Source organism: Stomoxys calcitrans, chromosome 1 (genome assembly GCF_963082655.1).
Source record: "Stomoxys calcitrans chromosome 1, idStoCalc2.1, whole genome shotgun sequence".
NCBI lineage: Eukaryota > Metazoa > Arthropoda > Insecta > Diptera > Muscidae > Stomoxys > Stomoxys calcitrans.
The window spans coordinates 148,984,044-148,993,544 of record NC_081552.1 but is presented as its reverse complement, the minus strand read 5'-3'; the positions used below and the strand labels follow the sequence as shown (position 1 = coordinate 148,993,544).

The window sequence follows — 9,501 nt, the reverse complement described above, 5'->3', positions numbered from 1 at the left end:
ATCCAGAACTTCGTTGTACTGGGTAAATGTAATTTTCATGCTAATTTCATTGCACTGCACTATATAGTACTAAAATAAAACACAGCTTCTTCAAAATCATTTAATCATTGAAAGTCGCCTTTCGACTTTTTACACAAAAAGTCCATTAATCGATTAGTCGAAAATCGACTTTGGCATCCCTACGCGAACATCTGTATTTATTTATTATTCTAACATCGTATAGTTGAAGAGAAAGGCAGTGGGAAGCAATACAAACGATAGCTTATTTTTTCTGGAAAATTTGTCCACAATTATAAACGTGATAAGAAGACAATAGCCTTTGCCTTGTGTTTGATTAAAATGTCTTTGTTTCCTGCATATTCCGATGAAACTCAGAGCAAACAATTTTCGGAAACACTACCAAACTCCACTGCTACGTCGTCACAATGGTTGGAGAATACTAGTTTTCCTGCCGAAGGCCTGCATTTAGCTTCACAAGGAGTAGGAAAGGCGCTGGCGAATCCAACATCTGAAACTGATACTAGTGTTGACAGCTGTGATAATGAGGTTTCTTCTAACTCCAGAGATAGTCTAAAGCAAATAACGAGCAGCAGGAAAAAAGAAAAGTTAAAAAAACATACAATACAAGAGACAAGGTCTGCAAATTTGCTGGATTTTACAGGCAATGAGGATTTTTACGTTGACAAAAAGAGAGCAAATCAATACAATGCAGTAAGAACTTTACACAAGCCAGCTTGTCCACGATATCGCATTAAATATCAGGTTTTGGGACCCAAATACTTTGTATCCGCAAAACAGAAATCCAAGCGGTATTACCATAATAGCAGCCTTGCCATTGATGGTGAAAAAATTAGCGATACAAAATGCTATCCCCTCACGGAAAATGAATATACCTTACAATTAGGCGAACTCAATCGTAAGACAGTAGAGAATTGCAGGGACATTCAAAGCTGGTTAGATCTTATAGTATTACAGGATCGCAACCCCTACAAGTGGTCACGCCTACGAGTTGCAGAAAAGAAAATCGATTACATCGAAAAGGCTTTAAAGTTCCATCCGTCAAATGATGAATTGTATAAGGTATATATTGCCACTATTACACAATGTTATACCTCCCATGATGTGAGTAAAATGCTGGATGCTATGCTGTCTAAGGACCCGCACAACTTAAATTTATGGCAGGCGCAAATTATGTGCACTCAGGGGACTATGGCCAGGTGCACAGTGCCTGATGTAATGAGAATCTATGAGCGATGTATGAAGAAAATATTTCACAAGCAGGTACAGCCAAGTTCTTCGGCGCAGCTGGATAGCGATTCCGTAATGATGCATCTTTTTTATACCCTATCGTTGTTTTTACGACAATCAGGTCTATATGAACAATTTTTCGCCTTAATCAAGTTGGGCATCGAGTTGAATATACCAGACAATACAGCTATACTGGATGATCTACAGCCTCGCATTCAAGATGAGACGACGTTGGTCGAATACGAGGAGCTAATTCTACAATCGGGGTTGCCAATGAACGAAATTTGGCTGAGAGTGGAAAAACTTCGGCAGGGATTCTATTTTCTGCCTTTTCCTGGCGATAGTGCAAAATGCAGCGATCCTCAACGCATTGTATTCAACGAAGACGTATGTCATTACGTTTATCCTCTTAAGTCTAGGGAAAACTCATTTAAACTGCTACTTTTAATTCTAAAACTGTTAAAGTTGCCATTTATACATACGCATTGCCTAACTGATCAGCTTGAAGGAGACACAGACGCCATTGAGGATATGCTTGCTGTGTATGTGAATCCGAATTATAACTGGTGCAGTGAACAAATGGATTTCTTTCAAAGCCTCTACGATTTTTCTAAAGAAATGGCTTGTAGCCCAACATTCCTGAATCACTGTATTGGACATGAATTATATACAGATTGTCTGCAAAAATTTCTTACAAATTGCTCAAAAGCGTATGAACAAGTCGACGAGAGAAAGCGTTTAGTTTTCCTTATGTTATGGTGCCGCTTTCACCATCTTCTGTTAATCCTAGAAAAGATAAATAAGAAATTCAATGCAGATTTTGCGAAAAAGGGCAGGAAAATGTTCAAAGCCCTTCTAAAGCACCAAAGTAATCGCAAATGCCTCACACTATATGTTGAATTCGCGCGCTACGAATACGAAGCTGAAGCACCCATGGAAATGGTAGACAATATATTTAAAAGCCTTATAGAATCTTACAACCAGGACGAGAATCTGTCCTCAGAACTTGCATATGCCTATTTAACTTACGCCGAAATACTTCTCAAAAGTCAAGATATTAGAAGGGCTTGTCAGCTAATTTCAGCCTATGCACTTGAATGCAATGTCGACAATGATATACCAAGCCCTCGTAAACTTATCGCCCTAAACATCATGAAAGAAAAAGTTGAGCAAATAATAAAAATAGAGGAAAGTGTAAGAATTATGCTACTAGAGCAATATATATTGCCCGATAATACCCTAACGCAAGTGAAAATGTACTGCCTGTTGCTGTATGCGTTGAATCAAAAACAACAAGCTTTAGAGTATATGCAAAAAATTTTATTGAAATTCAATTTTTCGGGCAACCCTAGGCATCAATTCTTGAGAGAGCAATGTTTCGAAATTTATGTAAACCTTTTGCAGCTGCCTGGAGGCAATAGCTACATATCTTATTCACTAGTCCAGCAGAGTATTGCGGAAGCTTTAAAAGTTTACCCCAACAATGTGTTTTTACTTCATAAATGGGGTTCCCAGTCATCGCTGCCTTGGTATAAACTGAGAAAAGGCTATATGACTATAGACCCTTCCATCAAGTGCGTCATTTTGCTCATTGCTTTGGCGCGATGTAGATTTATTAGAAGTTTATCGTTGAACGTTAAAAGTGTTGACTCTCGCGTTGCCCTGATGGCCACACATGCTGATATTGGTTACCATGAAGTGGTAGTGCGACAAAGAGTTTTGAATCTATTCAAATTTTTGATGCAATCGCACATGTCTTCAACAGTAAGTTCTACCCAACCACTTTTTACTTCACTTCGGCGTAACTCATTATTTTGGCGTTGCTACTTGCGTTGTTTGTCAGATCAGAGTTGTTCCTTTGAACTAAGCAAACAATGTTTACTGACGGCTCTAGATGAATGCCCATGGAGTAAAGCATTGTATTTGGATGGGGCCACCTTTGTACCCCAAGAACTCTCCCATCTACAAGACTTAATAATAGAAAAGCAGTTAAGAATATACGCATTACCAGAAGAACTGGAAATTTTAAGGGAACGATAGTTTTAGCTATCCGAGCACATTTTATAGTTCATAACATTCGCAACAGGTAGTTATGTTAAATACAAAGAAATGTAATAGGTACATAAAGAAAACTGAAACTTGATTAATTGTTATTTTTATTACAGTAGGTAATTTAAAATTTTATGTTAATGACATGAATACTATTTGTACGGTTTATATTAATAAGCTTAATATCTCAGGGGGTAAGCGCAAAAACGACTTTGAAAGAAAACAATGAAAGCAACAAAATACATTTTTCTAACTTTCATATTTGTTGTTGGTGTTGTAGCAGTTTATTGTGTTCTATCTTTCGTCTGCTTGATTCCGTTGAGTGTCAAGACCCAGGAACTCCGCGACTAAGATGGAGTGCGTCCACAGGGATCTGGGTCTGGGTCGAGTGGGTCTGGCCGGGCAGTTAAACAGGTGACGTGTATCGTGCGGTCCCTGGTTACAATCGGGACATACATCTTGCACGTCGGCATCAATCCTAGCTCTGTGGGAATTGAGGCGGCTGCATCTGCCGGAACGTAATTGAGCCAGAACTACTCTGGTTTGCCGCGGGAGGTCGATTTCTGGCGGTCGTTCTCCAAGAACTACATTCACCCGGTAGCCAATTACCGCGTCTGCTATCGTGTCTGCATGAATGTTGTTCAGACTCGCTTGATATGCCGCTTGATCTAGAGGTTCTCTCTTGTAGCGCTGAACCTCACGCTCTAAATCGTGTAGATCTACCTTAAGGCTTCTGGGCGGTGGGTATCCACAAGATGATGATTCCTGCGATAACAGCCCAAAAGGTATTGCTTAGACAGCATGTAGTTATGTCGTCGCACTGGTACGATCTTTGTCTCCTGATGGAGGTGGTCCACATGAAAACTGAGGAGACAACCCGTCGCAGTTTGGAGGGCGGCATTCTGACAGATCTGAATATTATTCCACTGCGTGTCACAAAGTTGACGTGACCACACTGGCGCTGCATAACTTACCACAGACCGGCCAATTGCTTTGTATGTGGTCAACAAGGTTTCTTTGTCTGCACCCCAAGTGCTGCCAGCAAGTGACTTGAGGACCTTGTTTCTACTTTTGACTTTATTGCAGATTGCTGTGGCATGTGGGGAGAAAGTGCAGGAGCTGTCAAATGTGACGCCAAGTATTTTGGGACACTTGATGGTCGGAATCATTTCTCCATCGACCATCACAGTCAGCTCAGTATTCACCTCACGCGTATTTGTAGTGAACAGTGTGGCTGAAGATTTGGTGGCGGATATCTTCAGATTTCTTGCAGCGAACCATGAGGCAAGCTCGTTGAGGTAGACGTTCAACCTATCGCAGATGTCATCAATGGGTGGGGGCCTGATGCCATGATCGTACAATCGTCCGCATATGATACGATCTCTATGCCGTCTGGAGGGGGTGGGGTGGAGGGTAGGTAGAGGTTAAACAGAGCCGGAGATATCACCCCACCTTGGGGAACTCCCTGTTTCACTCTACGGTGTTTCGACTTCTTATCCCCAAATTCCACAAATGACTGGCGGCCACACAGATAATTCGCGACCCATCGTTTCAGGCCTGGCTGGAGGGACGTGTTGGCGATGTCCTCAAATAATTTGGCATGGCTGACCGTGTCGAATGCCTTCGATAGGTCCAATGCCACGAGGACCGTCCTATCACATGGCCTGGGTTGATTGAAGCCACGGCAAATGTGTGTGGTGATGGCATGCAAAGCTGTTGTTGTGCTGTGCAGTCTCCGAAATCCATGTTGATGCTCGGCGAATGGAAATTCTCCTACGAGGCTCGGGAGGAGTAATGCCTCAAGCGTCTTTGCCGCTGGTGAGAGAAGGGAGATCGGTCTGTTCGACTCCCCCAAACTCGGGTCTTTTCCAGGCTTCAGTAGTGGGATCACTCTGCCCATTTTCCAGACATCGGGAACTATAAGAGTGTTGATAGACAGGTTGAGGACTGTAGTAAGGTACTCAACTCCAGGTAAATCCAGATTTTTCAACATCTTTGTAGAGATTCCGTCGGGACCCAACGCCTTGGATGATTTGACGCCACGGATAACATTCGAAACTTCGCCCAATGTAAACTGTGATGGCTGTCCATCGGCTCGGAGACCACGAATACGGCGAATGGCTCTCCTCCTTGCCCTGTCTCTCTCGGGATGCACAATAAATTGACGGTTGAACAACCTGCAGTGAAGCGGCGATTGGTATACTCTCTGAAGTTAGTCCAATCGGCCTTCTTATAATTGATTAACGTCCGGCGCTCAGAAGTTATGAAGTCGGGTGGTCGGTCGATGGCGAGAATTGTGGGAAGATGGTCTGACCCCAAAGTGATGACTGCTTGCCAGGAGACGTCACTCAGGAGATCAGGGGATGCAATTGAGATGTCTGGCGAGCTGCTGCACCTCCTCGTAATCCTAGTGGGGGCATCCTCATTCACCGTGCAAAACGTGGAGCTATCTTGTAATTAAGAATTCACGGGATTGACAAATTTATTTTAGTAAAAATTAATTTGAAGATTTATTAAACGAACAGAATTCAAAGGTGGGTTATTTTTGACTGACTAGAAAAAAAAAAATATTTCTATACACCAATGCAAGGAAAACAAAACGTACTTGATTAAAATAATATATGTATAGGAAAAGCATACTTGATTAGAATAATAACTAAACAAGTAAATATCGATTGGAGTATTTCTACAACACCCCCTCTCAATCGATTATTCCAGCTTCAACTCGTAGCTTCTGAAATTTATTGGTATCCAAGGATTTGGTAAATAAATCCGCCAACTGTTTTTCTGATCTTATGTGTTCGACCACTATGTTTCCATTCATAATGTTGTCTCTAACAAAATGGTGCTTGATGTCAATATGCTTTGCCCTTTTGCTTTCAAGATTGTTAGACATTCCAATGCAGCCTTTATTATCCTCAAAAATTTTTACTGCATATCCGCTAATTTCCCTTAAATCTTCTAATACACCTCGTATCCACAAAGCTTCTGTACTAGCCATGCTTAGAGCTATGTACTCTGCCTCGGAAGAAGAAGTTGCCACTGTTTGTTGCTTCTTGCTGCACCATGATACTGTACATCCATAGACCTTGAACATGTATCCACTAACAGATTTTCTGTCTGACAAATCTGTGGCCCAATCAGCGTCGGCATATCCAATTACTGGTTCATCAGAGTAGTTTCTAAAATTCAGTTTCATCTTCATTGTACCTTTTAAATATCTCAGTACACGCTTAAGATGTTGCCAGTGAATTTCATTTGGGTTTTCTTGAAATCGACCTAAATATCCAACATGGTAACAAATGTCAGGTCTAGAGCATACCATAATATACATTAAACTCCCTAAAAGTTGCCGATAGGGTAGATTCGGGTTTGTTGGAGATTCACCTTTTTGCAATTGCAAGCCTTTCTCCATGGGAGACTTTACAGGATTACATTCTGTCATCCCAAACTTATTCAGGATTTTGGAAATGCTTGCTTCTTGCGATATGCTTAATTCTCCATTACATAAATCCATATTCATACCTAGAAAATGTTTTTAAAGTTTTTAAGTCCATTATTCGATTGATATTATTTCCAACCACCAATACATCGTCAACATATAGTATAAGAATAAGAACACTGGCTTTATCGGTATCCATTTTAAAATACAGGCAATAATCGTGCCTGGATCTTGAAAATCCTAGTGATTGAAGAAACACGTTAAATTTCTCATTCCAGCATTTAGGAGCTTGCTTCAGGCCATACAAAGATTTTGCCAATTTGCACACCAGACCAGGGTCTGCTTTGACGCCGTGGGGAATTTCTATGTATATATCCTCCTTTAAATCTCCATGTAAAAAAGCTGTTTTTACATCTAGTTGGTGAAAGTGATAACCGTGACGAACACCAATGGCTAATGCAATTCTCACAGTTGTTAGCTTAGCAACGGGGGCATAGGTTTCCCAGTAGTCAATGCCATGTTTCTGGAGAAAGCCTTTCGCAACTAATCTTGCCTTATATTTTGTAAGATTCCCATTACAGTCTTCCTTAAGTTTAAAGACCCATTTTGTCTTCAAGATTTTTGCACCTACTGGAGGCTTAACCAAATCCCAGACATGATTTTTCTTCATAGAATTCAATTCGTCATTAACAGCCTGCATCCAGCTATCGGTATCATCTCTATTGAAGATTTCGTTGAAACTTTCGGGTATATTATTTTGAACCACATTCGCCTCATGTCCAGTTATATAGTCCATAAATTTCATTGGAAATTGTTTAATTCTTAGGCTGCGTCTTTTTCCTATATCCGGGTCGTTTTCTTCAGCTGAATTTTGGCTATCATCTTCATCAGACGTTACTTCATTCTGTTCATTCATTTGTGCAATTGGTTCTTCAGATTCCGCTTTGTTGTTTGCACTATTCTCTTCAGCAGACACAGCATCATTACCGTCTTCCCCCTCTTGCTCGTGGATGCTCCAAATTATTTTGGGTTCACTTGATTCATTAACGAGACCTTTGTACGGGAAACAATTTTTGTCGAATTTAACATCTCGAGCCAGTATTACCTTTCTTGCTTGCATATCCCACAGCCTGTATCCATTTGGAGCGTAGCCAATAAAAATTGTTTTCTTGCTTTTCGAATCCAATTTCTTTCGGCATTTATCTGGTATCCAAGCATATGCTTTTGTACCAAAGATTCTTAATTTATCATAATTTGGCTTATTCCCAAACCACTTTTCTGCCGGTGTTACCATTTCATTTAAAGCCCTTGTTGGTATTCTGTTTATAACATACACGGCGGCAAGAGCTGCTTCGTTCCAAAGAAATTTAGGAACTCCACTGTCCAATATCATGGCTCTTATCTTTTCTGTGACGGTTCTATTGAACCTCTCAGATACTCCATTCTGCTGCGGTGTGTATGCAATGGTGGGTTCAACTTGTATTCCTTTTGATTTGTACCATTCTAGCTGTGCTTTAGACAAATATTCGGTACCTTGGTCTATTGTAAGATTTGATATCTTCACATTAGGGAACATTGTCGTCACCATGGCCTCATATTCTTTGAATTTCTGAAAGACTTCTGATTTTTTCTTTATGCAGAAAAACATAGCAAAATGGCTGTAGTCATCTATGAATGAAACAAAATATTTGGAACAATCCCAGGCCACAGGAGTTATTGGCCCACATACGTCAGAATGTATCCTTTCAAGTAATCTTGTTGATCTAGACCTAGTTCCATCAAAAGGTTCACGACACTGTTTTGCCTCAGTACATATATCACAGAACCCCAAAACGTTTGGCTTTATGTTTTCCTTTATCAAATTTTGTTGTAATACGTTTTTCATACCTGATGTTCCGATATGTCCAAGCCTTTTATGCCAAATTTCGAAATTGTTTTGATGACAAATGAAAGCACTATTTTCTTTGTGGGTTAAGGTTAATTCATAAAGATTGCCACGCAAGTATGCCGATGCTATTTCTTCGCCATCTTTAAGAATCATAGCCTTATTCTTAACAAAATTTACCTTAAGTCCGGCCTTAGTCAACTTCCTCACCGACAGCAAATTATCTCTCAATGTTGGGGCATAAAGTACATCTTTCATTGTTATATCTATGCCCTTGTTACTCACACCTTGCACAACACCAACATTCTTAGCTACAATTGACTCATTGTCCTTGGCAACATTAATTTCAACTGGATTATCCAGGCTAGACATTGTGCTAAAAATATCTTTATCTTTTGCTAGATGGTCACTCGCACCAGAATCCAATTTAAAGACAATTTCAGCTTTCTCTGCTCTGGTTCTATTCCTGTACGCCATAAACGCGACTGCTTTCGTATTTGTCTTTGCAGATCGTGCTTCTCTTTGCCAACAGTCTTTAGATTTATGCCCAAACTTGTCGCATTTAAAACATTTTCCATTAAATCGGGGTTTGGCTTTTCGAAAAGCATTCTTCTTACTTGAAAACGCAGCTTTTTCTTCCACATTAGCTTGATCACGATCCAAGAACTTTGCTTCTTCAGAAATGAGTCTCTCTTTCACGATGTTAAATGTCAATTGCCCATTTTCCATATTTTGCATAGCTGTAACCAGGGGGTCATATTTATCGGGCAACGTCAAGAACAGTTGTGCTAAAACGTCACTTTCTTCCACACAAGTTCCGGACAATTTCAGCTTTCGTATTAAATTTTCAAATGCCATTACATGACTTACAATTGAG

At 40.3% G+C, this 9,501-nt stretch overlaps 1 protein-coding gene across 1 annotated transcript; it reads left to right on the top strand.

The window, feature by feature from the left end:
* The first annotated feature begins 224 nt into the window (after window positions 1–224).
* LOC106095012 (nuclear exosome regulator NRDE2) lies at window positions 225–3,391 on the top strand. The gene has a single exon (XM_013262258.2). It carries the CDS (start codon window positions 340–342, stop codon window positions 3,286–3,288), a length of 2,949 nt encoding a protein of 982 aa, XP_013117712.1. The 5' UTR covers window positions 225–339; the 3' UTR covers window positions 3,289–3,391.
* The last annotated feature ends 6,110 nt before the right edge of the window (window positions 3,392–9,501 follow it).

Excerpts from the sequence above, each read along its gene's own strand:
- LOC106095012 (XM_013262258.2), top strand. The coding sequence starts at position 340 with ATGTCTTTGTTTCCTGCATATTCCGATGAAACTCAGAGCAAACAATTT.